This window comes from Anguilla rostrata, chromosome 8 (assembly GCF_018555375.3).
Source record: "Anguilla rostrata isolate EN2019 chromosome 8, ASM1855537v3, whole genome shotgun sequence".
NCBI lineage: Eukaryota > Metazoa > Chordata > Actinopteri > Anguilliformes > Anguillidae > Anguilla > Anguilla rostrata.
In genome coordinates, this window is record NC_057940.1 from 20,548,731 (window position 1) to 20,572,313 (window position 23,583).

The window sequence follows — 23,583 nt, forward strand, 5'->3', positions numbered from 1 at the left end:
CGTGCACCTGCTTATTGGAAGATGCATTTAATATGCATGGGAAATTATATTAATCACAAACAAGGAAATTATTTCGCTTGAACAAAAATGTTGTCAACCATATTCACTTAAATATTGTAAATCAGATAAATTAAGATTTCCTTTATCGTTACATGTAGGTGGTAAGTTGTTAAGCTTTTTGAGAATATGGGCCTAAGTTACTTGGTACAATTAAAAGGCATGCACCATCGTCATCCGTCACCTCTTACATATATCTCCATTACTCTTCCCCAATAAATAAAATTTGTTATCTATTGAGGCACTGTATATTATATGTCGTAATATTCTTTTGAAGTATTCCACAAGTTTGTTCTAAAAAAGGGCAATAATTAAACGCAGTATTTCATGGATCGACATATTTATTGTACACGTCATACAAGATTAGCTGACTATACAATTTAACAACTACACCCTAGATTCCTCTTGCTGTCACCGCGCAATGTTTGTTAGAACAATATGTTTTACACCTATACCGAAAGAATATTTTCGTATTTGGTTAATCAGTGTCACATAGTCGTGAACTGGTTGCAGTATATTTGGAATTATTCAAATAAATATCAAATAATCATAATAACAATAAGAATGATTTGTAGCATAATTGATTTATTTGCGTTATGTAAAATACGTACTTGAATGACGTACAACAATAATAATGAAAAGAAGAATGATAGGAATAATGGCGTTATTGGTTTATTATTTTATTCAGATTTTCTTATTGATCTCGTTATAAATGATAAAGATGAATAAGGTTTATGGAAATGATTTTGCTCAATAACTGTACATTTGAATTATAATATTTTATTGGATTATCAGACGCAGATTTGCACAGAAACTTGCGCTGTGCTTCTCTAGCCTACCATTTATCACGGCGTGTCATATCTGAGGTAAAGTCGGGTACATTTTGGGCGGTATAATGACCTGCACCCACTCCACCGCTGGAGGGGTATTAGTCACGGAGTTAGACGCCTCGCTCAAGCAACCTCCAGCTTGCACAACCAAGTAGTTTAAAAACTCCTTGGCACGGCCATCGGCTGTTTTACTCACGAACTGAATTCCGTCTATAAGGGACGGGAATCTTGGGTAATTAAACTTTTATGCTTTTACTGGGCCGACATAAAAGGTAGCACTGTGCAAAGCATTCTATAATATATTAGGCTGAAAAGAAATCACTGTCATATCATACAGCGTAGCTATATTGTATATAACTTTCCACCATGAAAAAAAAAACATTGTTGAAGTTTATACCGTGAATAAAAACAACACATTTGATCGGATGTGCCACAATAGATTTAATTTACATTTTAAAATTCAATTTACAAAAAAAAATATATATATATTATTATTATTATTATTATTATTATTATTGAAGGTGTGAATTAGCTGCATAAAATTTAAAAATGCTTTCCTGGTAATATTATCAATAACAATGTATATAACAACAGATATTTAACGGAATTAATTTAATTTACCCTACATTTGGTTGGATTGATGCATGGTATCGTCTCGTTGTCTGTGACCATTGTTTATGCAGTGGAGGGTTTATTATCAGGATCTTTTATAGATTTTATAGATAGAAATTTGAGATATATTTGAGATATACCTTAGTTGTTAAATCATATTGAATAATGTTTTGCATTTGCAACAAACCCATCATGCAGCTCCATAGTGAAGATACAGTTCTGTTATATCAATCAGTATTTTGTTCTATCCTAGAAGAACTTCACAGTAAAATTCCAAGTGTTAATTGTGTTAATGTGAGTTCAATTATAATCAAATGTATTTTTCAGAGAGAGAGAGAGTGTGTGTGTGTGTGGTTACTCCCAGTTCTCGAGAATGTGTCCCTTTTCCCTGAGCACCTGATGTGTCCCTTTGATTTAATTTAAAAAAAAACCAATATTTGCAGTAGTATTGTTGTTGTCATTACATTTAATTCATTCACTTTGGTAAAATATATTCTGTACAATAACTGGGTGTCGTAAAACAGTTTTTTTGGGTTGGTGTATCCCTTTCTTACTTCGAGCACCCACCCCTCAAAAGGTCTCTGCTCAGCCCTGTATTTAACACTGAAAATTTTACTTTCAAGCCTACCTCGACAGAGATATAAATTCCATACTGAATGAAATATTACATTATTATGGTCCATTTTGAGATATAATCGACTGAAAAAATAGATGAGAAGAATTTTAAATTCTGAATCATCCTATTCACAAACCCCCTGTTTATTGCATCCCATTTTATTTGAATTCACATCAGTATGGATTTATTTGCACATTTCTGATTGTGGCCTCAGAGACAGACCAGGCTAAATTTAGCTATAGCTACTGTATATAATGGGGACATTGTGCAATTTGCATAGCATTCTAGAAATTTGCATAGCTATATTATAGTCACTGTTCTGTGACAGTTTCGCAACCAGACATACCATGCATCACTGTCTCGATAAAACAGACTGTTGTAACATGCAGGCCCATGTGCTCCTGTGCAACATTTCAGAAGCTGAGCTCTGCAGGTTGTAGGCTGAGCCAAACGTAATAAATATGTCATATGATAACCAATCGACACCATCCAATCGATGCATTTGAACACATTTGCTAAGCTCATAAAGTTGGCACATATGCCTTGACAGCATTCCAGGACCTCAAAACAGACAACGCTTTGTGTTAACCTGTGACGCACAGTCTCGGATCCCTCGAACAAGGGGACTTACGAAGCGCTCACCACAAGCTCCAGATGGGGACATCACCCTGACACTCTCATGTAACCCCACGAGCACAGTTACGAACACTAACAAAGGCATTACCATACTCAATCACAATAGCCTGGACAGGTGTGGAAAAGCAAGGTGAGAACAATTAGCCTGCCCATCCCTCGAGCCACTAATGGTTTGACCCAGAGATGTATCCATGGTAGGGAGTTTTGGTATGGAGTTTTTCCCAAAAAGCTGGAGGTACACATAAAATATGCAGAATTTTCATTGTGATGAATGGAAACACATCTCTTCCCCAAAAAATTAATAAATAAATAATCCAGGTAGAATTGGAAGATTAGTGTATGCAAACTGGAAAAGCAGTCACTCACCCTAAGGTCCCTAAAGCCATTCAGTGATTTCTCAGTTCTGTAGAGTACAATTCAAGTCCATTAAAAATGTTCAATAGGCATGAAAACATTGCCAAGATGTGTGCATATATACAGTTATGCAGTATCTCCCTGTCTGTCACTCTCTCCCCCTCTCTTATCATTTATCTATCTATATATCTTATAAAGTATAGTATTGCTTTGTATTGTTCCATAGTAGCCTTTTTATGACTGAAGAAATAGACTGATAATTACACTTGGTGTTTTGAGTATCAGGCTAAGGGTGTGTTCAATCTCTGTTGGTTCCTTAAGTGACTCTTAGGGTCACTTTTAGTCTCATGGACCTGCAGTTGAATACAGTGGCTCAAAGGCATTGTATAATTTAATTTAGCCATCCACTGTGGCAGTACCATAACCTAGGCGCACTAAAGCAAATCACCGATGGACATGGTCAGTGGAGCAGAGTCTGAAGCTTCACATCCCTCTAGCAGCTATGAACGTGTATGTAAATGTTATGTGTACAGTGTCCACACAGCCGTGTTATTCAGTTCTGGTTCATAAAGGCTGCAAAGTTAGTGATATTCCAGTTGTGATGGTAATTACAAAATTATTTCTCAGTTAGTAATGATCTTTATCTAGGGAAACTTGAGTTATAGTGCATTATACATACTAGTTATACAATGTAAGGTGTACTGAAGCGGTTCAGACTGCTCAGATATTTAATTCGCTGGTATAGCAGTACTGCCTTACCTGAAATTCAAACACGCAACCTGCACCAGAGTCTGTTTTCCTGATCACTATCCTGAATATTTCCCTCTTGCAGCTGACAGATTGATTGCTTCAGTTATTTTCTTTGCTGATGTTGAATTGGGTAAAGTGGGATCTGGATGAACAGGAATGAGGTGCTCCACGAGTACAACTAAAGAGCAGCACTCAGCACAAAGTTCTGTTCTGTGCCCTGTTCCCCTTCCGGTGCAGTCAGCTTGAAAGAAAATGAACACTGCACGTATAGTCTCTTTTCTCTGTGAGCCTCACTGAAGCTCAGTCCAGTGTGTCCATATTACAACCTGTGAGGATTTATAAAAGGACACCACTGAATACATGAGTGCACAGTAACTGGTTTCTGGTCCATAAGGTGGGGCTTTGGCATAGTACCCTTAAGCAAGGAACTTGCTTCAGATTTCTTCAGCTTTATACATTTGTATCTGAAGAGTGAACTATGAGGTTCTCTCGGGTAAGAGTGTCTGCTAAGCCAACACATAATCAATTTCCCACATAAAGGTTTATATATAAAGATCCACCTATTCAGTGAAAACAGTAATGCTTTAATTAGAAATGGATTGTGTTGTTATTTCAGCCCTTTACAACACCACACGGATCTTTCCTGAATGTAGGGCAATAATGTGAAATTGTGGTATATAGAATCAAGTTATTTGATCTTAGTGTTTCGGTGTTGATCTATGATAGTCTGCATGCTTTATGAATAAGCCATAGCAGCCCAAATTGTTTCTTGGCGCTCATTTGTGTTTTTAATAGTCCTTGTGTTTCATGATCTACTGCATGGTCTCCATCAGGAATTGAGGTTCTATCCACAAGCCCACTTTACTGCCCATTTACTAAATTACTAAAAAGAACTGCTATGTATTCATTTTGTCATCATTGGTCTGCTGGTATATCTATGCTATAGTGTATCCGAATGCTCCATGGTTTTACTGAAGTGGTAAAGTTAAACATTACCAATTTGTCATCGCATATATTTCAAATTGGTCACAATGCCTGCTGTGTTAAAAGAGGTGTTGAATAGTGTGGAAATCTGTGTCTCTGGGGCTATACATTAAATTCCTGGGTGGCTTACTACTATTGCAACTTTTTTAGCCATGTAATTTACCTCGATCTCTACACCACAAATTCAGCTAGCCTGGTGTTTAAATACAGGCTATAAAAATGTTAATTGCCTTGGATAAAGGCATAGGCTTACTACACAAATAATGTAAAACATATGGAAGCTTGATGTACAGTCAAGAATGTATAATATCAGCTTCCATTTCATTTCCCTTGGGATTATAATATTTGATATGGGTCTGTTTCTGGGTGATGTGTTTGCTTGTTGTGATTTGCACAGACCTATTTGTCAGAGCTGAAAATGGTGCACATGGCATATTTGGCTGGAGAGTTAGACCCACATGCAGGCTTGCCAAAGTGAAAAGGTATCTCTGTTTCAGGAGTTGAAAAGATAATTAATATTGTGTCTTCGGTGCCTATCAACACGCCGTGGTTCATCACATAGCCAGTTTGTCTTTTAACAAAACAGTTTTGGCTGCAGTCTTTTGATGAATTGTCATTGAGACACACAACCAACAAGTTTTTTCACACGCAATGCTCCGCAACCCGTTCAGGTGGTCCAATAATTTGCAGCGATGCTCCTTTTTGACTGGATCATCTTACCCAGCAGGGCCGGGCCTCTTTATCGCGGTCATTGGTTAAAATAGGACCACTGAAAGCATGGGTGAGGTGGTCCCATTGACTGTTCTCATTAAATCAGTGACAGAGGTTTCTGGGTGCTCCTTCTGATGCATGACAGGAAATAGCAGTGTGGCACCCGTCAGTAGTGGGAGGGGTGCATAACGGTAAAGGGGGTGAGCAGGCCCCCGAAGATGTGAAGACAAATCTCTGGCAGGTACTGCCATTCTTCACACAGCAGTGTGAAATGTGGTGGTAAGAGAAAAATGAGAACAATTGATGAACTGCTGCTCCCTCCAAAGTGGACAGCCCAAACCAACACAAGCCACCCAGATGGCAATATTGGGGAAGGCCAATATTGGTCCTGTTTTACTGACACATATTAATGTGGATTCTTTTGAGTCTTTTTGTGTAGATAACGATGGTCATATATAACAGTCCTCGTCCCTTGTCCTTTCTTTCTTTTTTTGCAATGAGATCTTGTCTCATTTGAGAGATAGAGATTAAATCACGACCTCCACCTACCCACTAGCAGTGGCTGACAAACTGGATGGCAGGATTCCACCTGGTCAAAGCAACCAGCCCCTGGCAATGAAATAAAGCCATCAAGATCTGTGTTTATGATTTGCGATACGCGGGCGGGTCACTGCAGTGCTGATCTAATCTGGCCTGGAGTGCTGCAGAATGAGCAGCAGCAAGGCCAATAAAGTGAGAAACTCCAGCTCAGTGGGTTCCATTACCATCACGTTTGTGAATGCAAAACTGCTGTCATGGAATACAGGTGTGCTGGTGCTTAATCGGCACTGAAAGGTCTCCACTTAATGCACAACAACAGCAAACTCCAACATAATAAACCAGGTATGGAATGTGCAGGGAGGTAATGTATCCAAAAAAAAAAGAAAGAGAGCTGAGACCCGTGCCAGCTGAATTGGGTTCAAGTGGGATTAGCAAGCGCTTCCCGTTAATCCCGCTCCTTTTTAATCAGGCCGTCTTTATAAGATCTTTGTTGCAGCAAGCGAGATGTCATTCCTTTCAGGACCAGTCAGGTATTAATCGGAACAATGCTGCCGCAGAACTCGGTGACGAAAGAGCTCCCCAGCATCGGAAACGCGAGTCAGACATGCTCAGTGCGTCGGCCGGAAGGCGCCGGGCTCCGGCTGCGAGGTCAGGCCGCGAGACGTGGCTGAAGTCGCGGGAAAGGCACCCGGGACACGGGCCTGCAGTAGGCCACGTTCACAGACATTCGCTCTCCTCCAGCTCAACACGTGTGTACAGAGAGAGGCAGTTGGCTGTTTTTTTTTCTTCCTTTTCGGCACCACCCCCCTTACCTTGTGCAAGACAAATACCTGGAGGTGAAAGCTTGCCGTGCATTCCTTCTCCCAAACATGCTCTCTTGATGTCAAAGTCAGCCACATGGCCCGAGGGCCCACAAGTAAAGTGGTAATTCTGAGGTCCTCTGCATGGGCTTGCTGAAGTATGCATTAAACCTGGGCTGGATCCACTTTAAATCAAGAAGGGGGGGGGGGTGAATATCTGAACATGGTATCAGAGCTGAATCCTGTCTTTTTTTTTTCCAAATTACAAAGAATCAAAAGCCAAGTGGCGTTAGCAGAAGCCGAGTTGGTGCGATCTGGGGAAATGGGCGCATTTAGCGTCAATGCTATTCCAAGCGGCCGCACTTTAGTCTCTCAGGGTGAACGGTGAATGAAGTAGTACACACACTTATTCATTTCAGCCCGCAATGAGTCACATGCTGGTATGAAGTCTGTGGGAGTCTGGTGCTTGACAAATGTCAAGCTTTTTTTTCTTTTGGTGTTTGACACAATAGAAGAGCAATGAGGAGCCCCTTCACATTTAAGAGTGCAGTGTCCCAAACCACTATACTGTTTTAAAATTGAAATTGAACCGTGACATTTAGTTGCCAGATTTCATGGTGTCTGTAGTGGATTTTATTTTTTTCTGAGTTTCCGCTAGTTTCCGCTAATTCCACAGATGAACAGTACATGCTTTGATCTTCATAGCCTGTAACACTTAAAAACATGGATTCAATAAGCTATGAATCAACAATTTCTCTAGAATTCAAAAATAATATTTTGTCTTTACAGTGAAATTAAATGCAGTTTTTTTTAATGTACATGAAGTATTTTATGAAGTTGAACCCTAATAAATAAGTGTAATTGAAGTTTGAAATGAATTTGGAAAAACTAGCTTGGGAATGGAATGAAACAGACAGTGTAAATGACAGAGTAAATGACTGATATTTTGTACTTTTGTGTCCAACCAGATTCCAGTTAAATGAATGTCCTTTATTCTGGAATTAATCAATACATGGAAAATAGACATTGCACTCTAAATGTGGCAGATAAATTATTAAATGCATCTGTGTCTGTAGCACAACACGAATGTACTGTTAGAGGCATTTTTAGTGCACCTGCTCATTTCACTCAACGCACCCACTGGTTGAAGCTTTCATCAGGTCTCAGCTATTTCCGCATTATGGCATGCAGACTGCCCATTCCACACGTCATTCTGCCAATTAATTATCACATTTATCTTGGCTGCAAAATTCACTTAGAAGCCATCCATAGTTATGCATCTTTGAAGCCACGCTGCATCTTTCACCAGCTTCCCATTGCATGGGTTGAAATAAAAGTGTTTGCAGCCACACATAGCACTTTAACATGGTTAATTTAGTATTGATTTCTGGAAGCTCAGCATGTTAGATGCGAGAGCGTGTTGTAATGCAGACACTTTCCATTGATGTTAGGGGTTCCTGGGCATTTTGTGCCTTGGGCTATGCGGTGACCAGACCTAAAGTAAGGTCAGGCTATAATAGGAGTTAGCTCGTTTACAAATCTTCCTTTTTTTCTTGTGAGAAATCACAGACAGGAATTATCTCATTGCAGCTTTCGTTCTTGTCCTGTCTTGTTCAGTATTTCCTATGCGAAGCCAATTTAGGAAAGCTATTCTTGCAGACAGAAAAGTGGAAACTATTTGAAGGGAACCTGGCTATGTGTTTTTTGATTAAATAAAAAATAGCCAGTGAATATCACAGATCAATATACAAGTCCCGAAATGATACTGGCTGACTAAAATATATAGATCTGAAACAAGAATTTTCACTGACATTCTCCGTTTTGAGAACAGTATTAGAGTTTGTTTCTGAATCACTACTTTAATGAGTGATGTTGCTTTATGTAAATATGCTACTTCAGCCCAAGAAATAAAAGACAAAGATGTATGATGCAAATAACTCTTAAGGGCTGTAGCTCATATCTTGCTGATCGAAGGCACAAGAATGACGTAAAGACAAATGCTCATCCATTATAATAATTTTTTCTGACGTTTTCTGCCATGAGCTTGTAAACACATTTGATTCATGTGATTAGTAGACCATATATTAAGTAAAGGAGCCTAGAAGCTGGTTAAGGCTTGCATTACAGAAGATTGAGGGCTCTGGTATTTCTGCACGCTGAAAGTGTGACTCATGTTTATAATAAATCATGACTATTCTTTGCCTTTATAGTCACTTCATAAAGGTTCTCTCGTTTGCGATACTTGACTTCAGTAAACCGTGGTGCTTTTGACCCCAGTGCCTTGGCCTGTCTGAAGTTCAAAAGGTCTTTGTTTCGGTCTTGTTGTGTTTTGGCCAGTAAGGATTAGTACCTCTCGAGGTTGAAAGAGGAAACTCAGGTTGGAGTGTAGTCTCAGTGCTTGGAAACGCCTCTAGATTAAATTAAATGGTGCCAAAGGTCACCCCCAAGCATTGCTTGTAGTCAGCTGTGATTATCGCTTAACATAGCTGCAGAGGTCAAGAGCCAGCATGCTAATTGATTTTGCGCAAGACTGCTCATACCTGTTTTGACTCTTGTGTTCCAGTGCAAAAGCCAGGCTCAGTGCGCGTGAAAAAATGTGTTCCCATAGCCCTGTCACCCGGCACTCATATCACCCTTGAGCAGACCCAAGATTTACAGTCAGTTTTAGCAGCACTTCAACTTCAGGGCTAAAATATGAGACCTCCACGACCGGTCAGGTAAAATACCAAAGGATTACCACGTCTTTCTAGCCAGGCAAGCCTCACTCTCTCACACTGCCACGTCATTGAAATTGGAACCAAAGCAATTACATCATCACTGCAGCTTATTATCGCACAGCGTTTGAACTGCTAACTGTTTATGTCCCAAATCAAACACAGGGCTCATCACTACTTTCCAACGGATCAGGGACAAGGCACAGAGGCAAATCCCGCCATGCATTCCTACCTCAATTTGTTTTGATAACGGCTGTCAATGACAAAAAGGGTGTTAACGTATTGGAGAACTAAAGGGATGATAGGTGTAGACTGTGTACACACCCTGTGTCTGACATACTCCGACAGCAAGAAGCGGAAGTTACTCTGAAACTCTCTAGTATTCAGTGTCAGAGCTGTCAATGTGCTTTGGGCAGGAGGTCTGCTTGCAAGTTGTGGTAAATGGGCTTACGGAATCGCACGCACATATTTGTTGGGAGAACAGGTTCAGTGTTTTGTTTTTCACAACCATTGGATTTTCCTGGGTTTTTATCCCCACAAAGGAACAATTGAAAATTGACAAGACAAAGGCTGGGTAGCTCATTGAGTAAAAGTTCCCCTTGCAACGTAAGAGTGAGCACCGTATTCTCAGATCAAATCCACCCCATGCCAACACAAACAGTGGCTGGCAGCTCCACAGGGAGGGTGCACATTTGGCTTTTTGAGTTGCCCAAGGGATATATGGGTGGAATTCAGTCTGTGAGGGTAGCGGTGTCCAATGCTTGTGTGACCCCTGTTGGCTTTCTGGGCACCCATGGCATGATCTGTGAAAAGAAGTAGCTGGCTGGCGCTTTGTGTTTTGGAGAAGAACCGTGAGTTGGCTTCAATCTCCTGAGCCGGGAGCAGGGGGTGTATACGCTTGTACATAGTTCGCATATTGAAGGTTCCAAATTGCCAGCCCATTGCCAGTGCTTCAATTTTCACATTTTATTCTAATTTGAAAGCATATACAATATGCAAGTTTGAGTCTTAAGTGTTATAATTAAGGAAATGAAACCATTCATTAATATCTAATTAATTTTATTACCATTGTGGATATGTAGTTTCTGATCATAGAGGAAGGTTTTATGTGGTGCAGTATCATTTGCATCTTTTCTGTACCAATCAAGTAGAGTTCCAGTATTGCTTATTGCTAAGTTTGTATTTATTGGCTGAAAGAACAGTATTTTCCATGCTGTTGAATGAAATTATGTTAATTTATGTCCAATAATTCAATCATTTTTCCAATATTTATTCCTTGGGTTAGGAAAACAGATATGAGCTGATGTGGTAAAAAATTATATGATAGATTACCTATTTGATATATGTTTTGGTATTGAATCAAAAGTAAACCACAGTTATTTTGTGGTTACACTGAACTGTCTTGTCTACTGCTGCAGTGACTTTGCTGCGTTGCACAGTACCGTCGACTCTGCACTCAGTAGTACAGAGAGGAAGTATGTCAGACTCATACCTTCGAGTAAACAGTGATTCTACTTCCCATAGTGCAACGTTCTTGAGTGTTTAAACTCACACATATATGTTATCTATTGCCAGGGTTATGAATACGGTAATATTTTTGCTAGCTGGCATACAGTCTCATTTTCATAACACTTTGCCTCCAGTTTATCCATAGACTGTTTACAGGGTGTACAAAGCCTAACTATATTTATTTTCAAGCTTGGCTTGTATTGCTCTGTTAGCGCATTCACTGCTTCAGATTTATTTATTTTCCCATGGAAATTTTCAGCATAATTTGTACACAGACAATTCGTGGAATCCCCAGAAGATTTTGAGGCACATCCTGTAATTTACTCCCAGTTCTGGCATCATTATGAATTAAGTCTACCGCAGACTGGTTGTTGTGATTCCCTCCCTCCATCCTTTTCTTGATTTCATCCCTAGCGAGGAATCGCTAGGAGGTTAAGGAGCAGGAATCAGGAAGTTCAGAGTCAGAAATACCAGCTTGGTGAAAATACTATCTGTTGGACACTACAGAAAATGTTATACAATTTGCCTAAACTGAACAATTGAAGATCAAAGATACCCAGTGCTCAGTAGGAAACGTGCTGAAAATTACACTAACAAAATGAAATTCCATTCCTTGCATTACTAATATGCTTGTTAGCTGCTAAAAGTCACAAGTCCAGAACTGTGGCACTACAAAAACTGAAGGACTTGATATTAGGCAGGCTAATACTGAACCAGTCACCACCAATTGTTTGCTTTTATTATTCCTGTGTAATGGCTACATGAAGTAGAAGGCTATAGAAGAGAAGGTGGACACTGAGAGCAGGAATGTGTGCAGAAATAAGAGGCTTCAAAAAAACAAAATGAAAAAATGCTCTGAAATCTCAGTAGTGATTGTATAAGACTGACAGAGTACGCAAGGCAGGGCCAGTCTTTTTTTTTTGGCCTAGTTGTTGGGTAGAATCTGCCAAATCTGAATCAGAATCTGAAGTAATTCTTAATGTACCCAATGGAATAAAATGTGACATCCAGTCACTTAAGAGGAGTGTGCTATAATTATCAACCTGGGCATATACCCATCAGTAACCTAACATAGCAACGTAATGCCTTAAAACGAATTTATTACATTTTCATTAACAAGATAATTAGTTTGACCTACTGTGTGGCTTACCTATCAGAAAGATCACAGGTAATGTTAATGTTTATATTTGTACCTGCTGTAAGGTTGATAAAAACAAATCTGTGTGTGTGTGTGTATGTGCATATGATAAATAAATGAATGAATAACTTACATCTGCTTATTATTATACACATATAGTCAAATAGCAATATATTTTATAGTTTAACAATAATTAGCAGCATAATTTATGCTGTATATACAGATATTAGGATACTATTATACTATTGACTTTCATATGCTTGCAAATATTACTTTTTCATAAGGGGTAGAGTCCCATCCTGTAATTATTCAAATTGTTCTCTCTCTGAAGGCTATCATTTGATGATGTTCATAGGTATGGAATGTGGTGCACAGCACCAGATGCAGCAGCAGTTCTGCATCAACACTATCCACAATGACAACATTCAAAACCCTGATACTGAAACTCTTGGTCTTCATCCAGAAATCACCTCCTCTGAATAACCCAGTGATTTCACCCATGAGTAAAAATGTTTTTTTCAGCATAGGATAAATATGTGGATTTTTGTTGTGAAATGGCCTCTGCTTCTAAATATATCATTGTTGCTCCTGAATTATTTGGAGACATAAATAAACCAAGTTTTGGGTAAATTCTGTTTCGATTCTGTCAGGGCATGAACTGAAATTGAATTAATGAACTGAATTGTCTGAATTTAAATGGAATTAACCCCCAATTCTGATAAAAAAATAAAAAAAAACTCTTTCCAGGAACGAGAAAGGTTTTACATGAGAGATAAATATTTTGTTTATTGGCATGTTATAATATTATAATTCATGTATGAGGCTGTTTAGAAAAAATGTTGTTTATTTGAGATGAAGAGTATTGTTAATAATTATATAGTTACCGATATATATAGCAGTAATTTGGACATTGCCATTTTTAAAACAAGTTTTCATATTGCTAGCAGTATTATATTCATATTCAAGTCACGTTCATGATGTAGTCAATAGATTTACAGCCACTAGACAGGATAATGGGCAAAGTTGAATACTGTGGTAAAGAAAAAATATTTAACAGTATACTTACTTTAAAATAGTTAAAAAGCTACATTGTCTATTTCGTCCTCTGAAACACCAAAAGTGCATGGAAAATTTGACTTTATTGAAGTTATGAATATTCATTTGGTCAGAAAGATTGAACAGGCTGGCCGGTGCCCATGTCCATGCACATGCTCAGATGAACTTTGAACTTATGAACTTTGAACTTTTAACACTAGCTGAAGCGAACAGACCAGTTGATGTGCATGTCAGCACACTCCAGTGTTGGCAGAGTCTTTGAGTGAATCATATTAACTCCATTGGCATTAATTCTCAATAAATAAGGTGTACTTATGAGAATCAGAAAACCAAAAATTTGCCATCACATCATGAAATACTCATCTTAAAATCTGGATTGCTTTTATTGATTTCTAGGTGGCGGCTTGCGTATATGTGAATATAGAAATGGCTCATTATTATGTTGCTGCAGTCTGACCAGTTAGACTGACGACTTCATTTTCCGGCCAGCACACGGCATGTTGCGAGCTGTTGCACTGGCAAAATGGTGATTTCATCATGAATTTTCATGCATCTGAGCCATTTGGTAATTATGTGACTCACTGCACACCGAAGTGGGAAACGAGCTGCTGCTGGGCTTGTGTCAGTCAATATCGCATAGCGCAGTGCAATTTTGATGTAGCTCATTAGAATTTTCAGGTTAGACAAGTCTGCCATTTGCGCCTTTCCCCACCAGCGTGCTAAGACCACGTCTGCAACGTTAAGAGCAGGCCATCATACGGTGGATTGTTAATTTTGGGAATTTCCCAAGCAATGCGTGCATGATCGCAGCCGATTCAAAAGCCAATCAACAGTTTTCATGGATCACATGCTGTCCACTTTGACCTCTATGAATTTAAATCAGATCCCAGCAGCAGGAACAATGCATAGCCTACTTTGCATTTCTAGTTCATTGTCTTTTTTTTTCTTTTTTATTTAATAATTTTAATTCCTGTATTTACATTTTTAATTGTCTATGGCTGTTTTTAAACTGCATCGTGGTCCCTGGGGTACTGAAACTTCATTAAAAAGAGTGTACACTTGTTTATTACAATGAGCCACAGTACGTTTGAGGCAATCACAAATGCTTTGTGAACAATTTCAACAAAAATGAATGTAGTCTGTTACATCTGCAAAGTGTGTGTGGGACAGTTATAAGGGAGGTGTGATACAATTGTAACAATGATAAATAACTACATAAATAATTAATATTTAAGGGACAAAATGGTGTTGGTTGAAAAGACCATGTCATGTTTTTTTTCCGTTTATTGACAAAAACGGTACGTATGTGGGATTGGATGAGTTGTGGGTTCTTCATATTGACACTTATTTTGTCTATGCAGTCATGCCAAAAGGAAAGAGTAAAGAAACCTTTTTCAGCTTGATTTCATCTTGATTTTCTGTAGGCTTTATGTCATTTGCTGGCCAGTTGCTAATCATGTGTGAGGTGCATCTGTTTACATTATATGTGTAGATGTTACAACCATGCCACATGGGCATAGACTTGTGGTTTCGTTGCTTAGCAATGTCTAAGAGTAAGCAATGGAACATGGACTGAAGTAAAAAGAACTGTTCTGGGTTTTACTTGCTTTAAGCCCGCTTTGTGGAATACCCCCTGGAACTGTAACAACGTAAACATTGCAATGTCTTTGGTCTAACTCTTTGTTAGAATGTTAGAATACTGCTTTTTAGAATAAATGGAACATGTTAGTTTTGAGATTTTTCTTTATTGAATTAGTTCTGCTGTGAATTATTTATGTTTATCATTTTTTGTCTTAGTTGCCAAGGGCAAGGTGAACATTACTCTCCAAGGTGTTCATGACTCTTCTATTTGTGATTAATCATGATTAAGACTGATTAATCATGGACACCTTAAGACCTCACAGCATAGAAGGAGACTTGAAACAGGTGACTTTGGTCAATCAGTGATATGCCTGACTGTAGGTGACAGTGATATGCCTGAACATGTCATTGTTAAAATAACACAGAGAAGTTATGCGTTTGATGCAGGAGTCGTTTTTGGCTGGACCCCTACTAACGCAAATGTCTGTGACTGATTGAGTGATGAAGTTACACCATTGGTTGGCCAAGTTATGAAGTTATACCATTGGTCGGCCGGATGAAGTGTGTTAGGTCCAGCCATATACTAGGTTTTGACCTGGTCTTGTTTTCATTTGGATGCATTGGAAAAAAATTCTGATTGAATCCCAAGGAATCATGCATATACTATGAGGGAGCAGGTCTGCAGGATGCTTTATAAAAAGGAATGAGAAGAGGTGAAGTCTTGTCCATGAGCTTTTGGTTTTTAGCACTGTTTTTATAAGGATTGTCTGGGATACATGAACATATAATTATGTTATGAATATAATGAAATTGTACTCAGGTGTCCTCAGAAAACGAGCCAAAATGTGAATCGGTAGAATTCCCCCATGACGTCCTGCTGCGAAGAAGGGGTGGCACTTTAGAGAATTATGAACAGTAGAGCCCTTCTTGTATTGTATGCCAACTTCAAGCCGGAACAATTCAAACAAATCTCTGGTTGTGCTGAAGGAACTGCCATTTTTGCGACTGCAGGTTTTAAAACATGGGTCTGTGGGCCACCCCATCTCTAGTGTTGAACCCGTCTCTGTGCAATCAATCTCTACTGCAGCACCATCTGCATGTTTGTTCTAGTCAAACAATTGAAAACCACTGCAAAATTAAGACAGGGCCACACAAATGCAGGCTTACCCTCACCCACCCCAGGAGGAGTCCTAGCACGTCAGCTACTGTAGGATAGGAGGGTCATAAAACTCAGAAGTTCTGTGAAGCCAAAGCCGCGGCATTGCAGTGCCACCGTATCTCAGCGAGCCAAAGACCTGTTTAGCGTGTGGACATTAAAGGGCCGCGCAGCATCCTGTAATTACGCGGAATGGTTCCAAGGTGTGAAGGCAGGTCTATGAATGGCCCTAGGCTCACCAGGGACTTTCATCTTGAAGCCAACCCCAGCTTTTCAGCTCCAGAGTGGGTTTGCGTGTTAAATCCGACCTCACAGGCCAGACAGCCCCTGGAAGAGGTAGACGGTCGCTTTGATTACTGCACCTGACGCACATGTCTCCCCCCCCCCCCTTGATACAGGTCACTCGCGGTTGGCCACCAGTACTCCTCGCTGGGCACCCAGCCCATCCTGTGCGGCTCCATCCCCGGCCTTGTGCCCAAGCAGCTGCGGTTTTGCCGGAACTACGTGGAGATCATGCCCAGCGTGGCCGAGGGCGTCAAGATCGGCATCCAGGAGTGCCAGCATCAGTTCCGCGGCCGGCGCTGGAACTGCACCACCATCAATGACAACCTTGCCATCTTCGGACCCGTGCTGGACAAAGGTAAGAGCACGCAAAGCGTGCCATACATGTGTGATTAATGGTTGGGGTGATTTCCATTTCATTTGCAGCCATATGTTGCAACTCGAAAGAACATGCATGCATGTGAGGGTTTTTCTACTGAATGTATTTCTCTGCATTGTAAGGTTGTCTACGCGACTTAGGCTCCATCCCACACTCCATTCCGTTTATGACTCCTGTCCCCAGATTGTGACTGTAAGAAATATTTTACTCCTTGAGAGTGAAATTCTACTCCATTCAGAAACAGCTTGCCCAGTGCCCTGACTGACATCATGTTGGAAATGCGGAAGTAATTGATGTCAGAGTCTAGCTGCGTGAACAACCTAGTGTTAAGATGTACGGTATTCCCCTTTCTGAACAAAACAGTTGACACTTTTATACAGTTCGGGGCTGTCTTTTTCCTGTTCCTTTTTGAAACATTTTATATGACTGCGGTCAAAATGTCAAAATGTATAGTCAGCTTGTCTAAACTTACGACAACAAGGCCAGGACTGAAAACAGCGTGTCTGGAAGACTCCAGAAAGTGTGTATTAGAGGCAACATTAGTGTTGGCTTTGTTTGCCTTTAACAACACAGGTGTTTCTTCTTTTTGTCCTCACACGTTTCTCTTTTTTTAAGTGAAGCTAGTGCTCAGAGAAAAGCTATAATCATTTCTTGGCTGTCAGGTCGAGCAATGCATGGTGTGCAGTGATGCAACATTTAACCCTTACAGCAGCCTGGCTGCCAACACCCATTCTAAAGAGCCGTGCATGCACAGTGTGTACATGCAGCACCAGTTCATGTACTGCCATGTCCAATGCAAACACAACATTTACAGGCATCAAAGTGATCACACTGGATTGTGTTTTGGGTTTAGCTTGCATTGCTTCCTTTCTTTAACTTATTGACAGTAGTTGATTTTTACAGCAGGAAAAAAGAAGACACAAATGACAATTTAATAAAACAAAAACAAAAAAAAACCCGGTGACAGTGCTTCGTTGAATGGGCATAGTATTTGTTAATAAGCTTACAGCTGTTCATTACTGGATTTATTTGTTGACAGTGATAGATTCAGTTAAGAAAAATAAACAGAAACAGCCTAGTGCAGAGCTGGCTGCTGCTGCCATTCCACCGTCCTCTTGTTCATGTCCTGTTAATGACATTATGGCACACATGTCTAGCTAGCCTTAAACTCAATCTGCCTCAATCTGCCTTGGGTATGCTTTCACTATGTGCTATTGTTGGTCCCTATTCAGCGGATTGGTCAGTGGCTTTCAGTTTCTCTGGAATGGACACAAACATGTTCTTTATTTTGTGACATCTCAACTTGCAGTTTTTGTGTTTGAGAGCCAAAGATGGCTCTTTTTTTTTTTTTTTTTTAAACTGCAGTTAGCGGTAATACGGTGCTTGCGTACATTAGTTAGGTCACACCCACTCTTCAGTAATAGAGCATCATTTTCAGGGTTATCATGGAGGAGGTGTATTAAAGTAGAGCTCATTAAAACACAAATATTTTTTTCTGGTCACAATAGTACACAGTAAAGTGTTAATTCAACTCAAACAGAGTAGATGTGAGTCCAAGTAGGGACCATTTTCACTCTGTAATAGTTGATTTAACTCTGAATGTTTTACTGTGTAGAATTGTCATAGAAAGTTGGGGGAGAATCAGTTATGCTTTCAGAAGAGTTTTCTTGATCAGCGGATGGTTGACCCAGCATGTAAGCAAGGCCTGCCATTTCCCACTAATCCAAAGCTTAATGCCATCCACCTCCTCCTCCTCTTTGAGCTGTGAGACACACCATCATTAATGACTCACCCTGGAGACCGCCCACCTTTTGGGCAGATGGTCTGGGGGTCAGGTGTCACCTCCTCACCTGCGGTCCAGACCTGAGGCTCCCTGAGAGAGGCTTCCAGAAGCTGCTCTGTGTGAGAGATGGCTAATACATAGAGATGATCAACACAGAGTATTGTGTTAAACAACCCCTAGTCAACATGCAGGAGAAACATATTACAGATCCAATCGACACACTGAAAACCACATTAGTTACGGTGCGTAAAACTGATTAAACACTTATGTTGATCACCTCATTAGAGGTGGCGACATAAATCAGACTGAGGACTGATCATCACTAAAGAGTTGCTTTATGAAGCTGAGCGAACCCTTAGATCAGTGCAGTTAGCTGGGGGAGTGGTCCAGAAACTCACCACAGCATTACGGACAGCAGGGGTTGCCGATCAGATTCCCGTCACTGCACAAATTGTTGTGCTGACAGATCCAATCTGACCTCTCCTGCACGGCCTAAAAGGGCTCCGGAGCATTGCTTTATGGTCTCCAGTCAGAGGAGAGAGTAACAGGGGCAGCAAAAAACAGCAGGAGAAGAATTCCTGAGCTTCATTCATCCCCTTCTGCATAGCCATGCCCGACAGCCACATCACAGAGTCACAAAGACTGATGAGAGACAGTTACCCCTCAGAAAAAAGTAAAACTGAAGAAAGAGTTTTAACAGTTACACAGTATACAGTTCTAACAGTAACCTTTACATTTTAGTAATTGTATTTAGCATGATATATAATTTTCTGTAACCTTGTTTTAAAGCTAATACTGTTTGAAAAATAATAAATAATAGATTGTGATGGTAGGAATAGCTGGAAAACTCATTTAAAGGAATATTAAACAGTGACTTCCTTATTTATAGATACTGTGTTTCTGGTAATTTTGTTCTTGCTTTAATTTCTGATTCACATATTTGTAAAATAGAATATACTGTAAATGCTTAGATCTAAAAATCCCCTTTCCCACAATGAGTGTTATTCATTTGCTGCTGACAATTGTTTTGTTGTTGATTGAATTGGCTTAATAGTCTAAGTATACTCATTTAAGTGTTAAGTAAACTCAGTGCTCTTGTCAGTTTTCAACAACTTATTTTTCTGTCCATCCAGAGTAGTTGTCTTTTTATTACCAATGGTGCACATCCTTCTTCAGAACTTTCAGTGAGCTTACTTTTACAATTCTAAATATTGTCATATTATTTCTACATTTAATTTCTCATGGAATTTTAAATCCTACTTTAAATACTACAGTCAGTTTGAGCCACTCGGCTGTGGAGATGTTTTGATAGGTGGAATGATGTATGTGCATTTGGTTGGGTGTGTTTTGTTTCTCAAAGGGAATTCCCTACAATTCCCCCTTTCCTGAGAGGTTATTTTTATAAGTGCAGCAATAAACGCATATCCCACAGTTTTAAATCCACAGTCAGATGAGGGTTCGAAAGAGGACAGTTGTTATTTGATATATTAATCAGCCCCTTTCAGTGAGTAGCAGTGGCGGTGTCAAAAACGAAACAAAACATTTCAGAACACACACGCAGGTCTGTCACACACAATTCAAATCATCTTCTATTAACATTTTTGGAAGGGAACACAAACCGCAGCCCTTGGTTTTCATGCAGAGGAGTCATATTTTCAGCTCTTTTTGTTCCTCTGGCAAAATATTTTAGACTCTGCTGATGCCAGCTTTTCTCCATAATACCATACAATAATCAAAAGTTGGTAAACATTTACAATAAAGTCGCATGAATTGGCATTAACTAATGTAGTTGTGAACTATTAAGTACTGAAAAGTTCATCTGTACAGCTTAATTAATGTGTTTGTACATCATTAATTCATGTTAGCAGCTAATTAGTTAATGCCAATTCATGTAACCTTATCGTAAAGTGTTACCCTGAAGTTATATTTGCATGTTTGTTTCTTCTTTCTATTGCATATGCTTAAGCAGTCTCAGCATGGTTGGCTGTATACACACTAGACAGCTTATTAATAATAATGAGACAGCTCATTAGTAATATGATGAATCAGCATTTCAGAAAGTACTGTCTAAAGCAGTGTAACATTTATAAAAAATTATTTTTATTATCAGGCAATGATAAAAATGATAACAATAAAATTATTTAAACTAAAAATAATTATGCCTTAAATGTGGTGTTGAAAGCCAAGTTAAAGACTGATTTTAAATTTCATTCGGACCTCACTATTGATTTTTGTTCTTTTAGAATATATATATAGCCAACTGAAAATAAGTTCACTGCATGGCTTATAATGCACCAGTTTTGGTAAGGTATATCATATGGCCTTGTTCATAACTTGACAAAGTTTAAGTCCCTTCCATCATCTCTCAGTCAGGAAATGCCTCTTGTTGACTGAGGACAGGACTTGCTGGAGTGGTCCATACTTCACTGTGCATGAAATGATGTACCACCAGCAGGAGCAAACCCACAATCAAGGCCCTGATAACCATGGTGTGCTGCCCTGTACTTTCCCACCCTAGCCTCATAGCTTTTCAGGTCACCCACACTGTGATCACCACGCTTCTGAAATCACTTTCATCCTATGCATTTCATATTCTATATGGGATAAAAACAGGGACTTTGTTTGCCTGTGGCCTATGGCTGGTAGTTTTGTTCATGAGTAAACAGAATGAAGGTTATGTTTTTGGTTGGATATACCAACCATTTACATATGAGTCTTGAAGGGAACGTATGTTTTGTTGTGTTTGGTAGGATTATTGGGGTATGTTTAAGTTCAGAAAACCTAAAATTAATCATTGAATAATGAAACAATAGATTTTGTGAATTTATTTTAAAAAGATAAATCCTGAAGACTATTCAGAGACCAGTTTTATCCACTGCATATCATGATGTCAGATATTCTGGATGTTTATTTCTACATTTATTATATATATATATATATATATATATATATATATATACATATATAGACCAAACCTTTGATGTAACAAATCCGAGACAAAGCAGAATTCAGCTGGAAGAGATAAATTATAGCTAGTATAATAATGTAATATCCAGGCGATCTGACATCTTCAAAAAGATCTTGAAATGAAAAAGGCGGGCTTGAAAGATGAAAATGTAACTGAAAATGTAGGTCATCATTGATTGAAATACATCATTAAGACACCTATAATAAACATGATTAAATGCTGGTCATAAACCTGACACAGAGTGCAAAATATGTCTACATCAAACTGGCCCCCAGTGCATCAGTTTCATTGGCCTAACCAGGGCAAACAAATAAACAATGTCAAGATGCTATAATTGGCACTGAATCCTTTGAGCATGGTGGACTCAGGATAGCTGTTACCCCCAAATAAGTCACCAGACTCAGAGAGGAGTTGGATAGGGCTTGAAGAAGAGGGGGCAGGGATTGGGGATGCGGGGGTCATTTCTTAACCTGTCAACCAGGCCTGAAAAAAGACTAATGTTTACTGCAGTAGGAGGTGGGGTTGGGGGGGCAATAGCTTTTAATAAACTCTTGAGTGATTGTTACAATGATGGAGAAGGCTTGAACTCAAGTAGGGCCAGTAATGATATGGGTTCACAGACCAGCTCCATTGTCTTGTAAATACACTGTGACTCCCCCATTCCCCCTCAACCCTAAATAGCTGAGGCTTGAGGAGGAGTGGGAAGGGGGTTTGTGGTGGTGGTGGTGGTGGTGGTGGGGGGGTTCAGCTTTTTTAGGTCCCAGCTTTAGTTAATCATTTTGATTGGATTAAGGTCACCATGGCCCCTGATAATGTGAAAGGTCAAAGCCCCCGGATTAAGCCCTTTGTCAGAGAAGGGATGAGTCTGGCTCATGGCCTTTTGATGGGGCTTAGTAGTAGCACTTTTTTATTTCGTTTCGTTTGATTGATGCTTGTACGCGTCCATGCATCCGCATTGTTCCGGCTTGTCTGTTTGTCTGCCGTGAAGACGGGCGTGTGTTTGTCTTCTCATGGTTTTTGTGTGTTGTGTGTGTGGTGTGTGTGAGGGGGTGAAAGGATCACTCAGCCCCAAGGGCTTTGCATCCCACTCTTAGCCCATTACTGCCAATCTGCTCGAATGCACATTTTGGCAAATGCGGACGCGAGCATGTCTTGCCAGTACTGGTACGAGACACCACATGTCAACACAGAACAGAGGCTAAATGCAATCACCCCCTCAATTTCATAATCTTTGATGAACAGATTTAACTGACTGTTTTCATCACCATGTAAATCCGGAACATGGTGGTCACTGATACTGACAAAAAAAAAGTTTGTTCCTGAAAGTTAAGGACAGAGCACAGAATCTGGGCTTCATCTTGTGAAAAGTTGTTTTTTGCCTGAGGATGAGTAGAATCCTCTGGAGCTACAGTATGAATGATGGATAGCGAGAGGTCATTGCATGCAAAAGTCACTCTCAGTTTCTCTGGGAGTTCACACAGAGCAGGTAGCCAACTGAATGAAAACTCCAGCTCCAGCGTGGGGTCGAATGTCTGGCAGACCATTGATGCCCAATGATTGATTTGTGTCTGATTGTTTGGTCAAGTTAAGAAGAGTGACAAAATGAGATAATTCATTTTTGGTCATATAACTGTTGTGTTTCATTGCAGTGTCTTTTAGCTCTGCTCAGTACAGTGGTGTTTGTTTGACAACCCACCACTTGAACCATTTTGTTCAAATTTTCCTGACAATAAAGTTGTTTGCAGATATGATACAAAATGTTATTTAGAGAAAAATCTGTTTTTGTAATGAATACATATTCCTTTACTGTACTGGCAGAATTGGGAGCATACTGGTAGGAGGGTAGACTGGTAGCATGGGGCACTGGTGGTCAGAACTGTCTGAATGTTTCCGGTGAAAAATTGGTATAGAAATATAGAAAGCATATAGCATATAGAAAATGCTCTTTCCAAAGTATGAAAACCAAATGATTAATGGAAATTTCTGCACTTCCTGAGAAACCCGCAGTTAAACCCAAGGCAAGAGTCCTCAGTGTGTGTTCAAGGTCAGGTCAGTATTAGGACTGTCAGACTCTCTGGCATCAGAGCAAATCCAGTTGGCTTTCACTGACTGTCAAGACGAAAACGA

At 39.6% G+C, this 23,583-nt stretch overlaps 1 protein-coding gene across 1 annotated transcript in view; it reads left to right on the plus strand.

The window, feature by feature from the left end:
- Positions 1-23,583, plus strand: part of wnt3a (wingless-type MMTV integration site family, member 3A) — a 32,450-nt gene that overhangs the window by 1,842 nt on the left and 7,025 nt on the right. Inside the window, exon 2 of the mRNA XM_064346964.1 lies at positions 16,443-16,684. Coding sequence (XP_064203034.1) covers positions 16,443-16,684 — 242 coding nt within the window. The remainder of the gene's footprint in view (positions 1-16,442; positions 16,685-23,583) is intronic.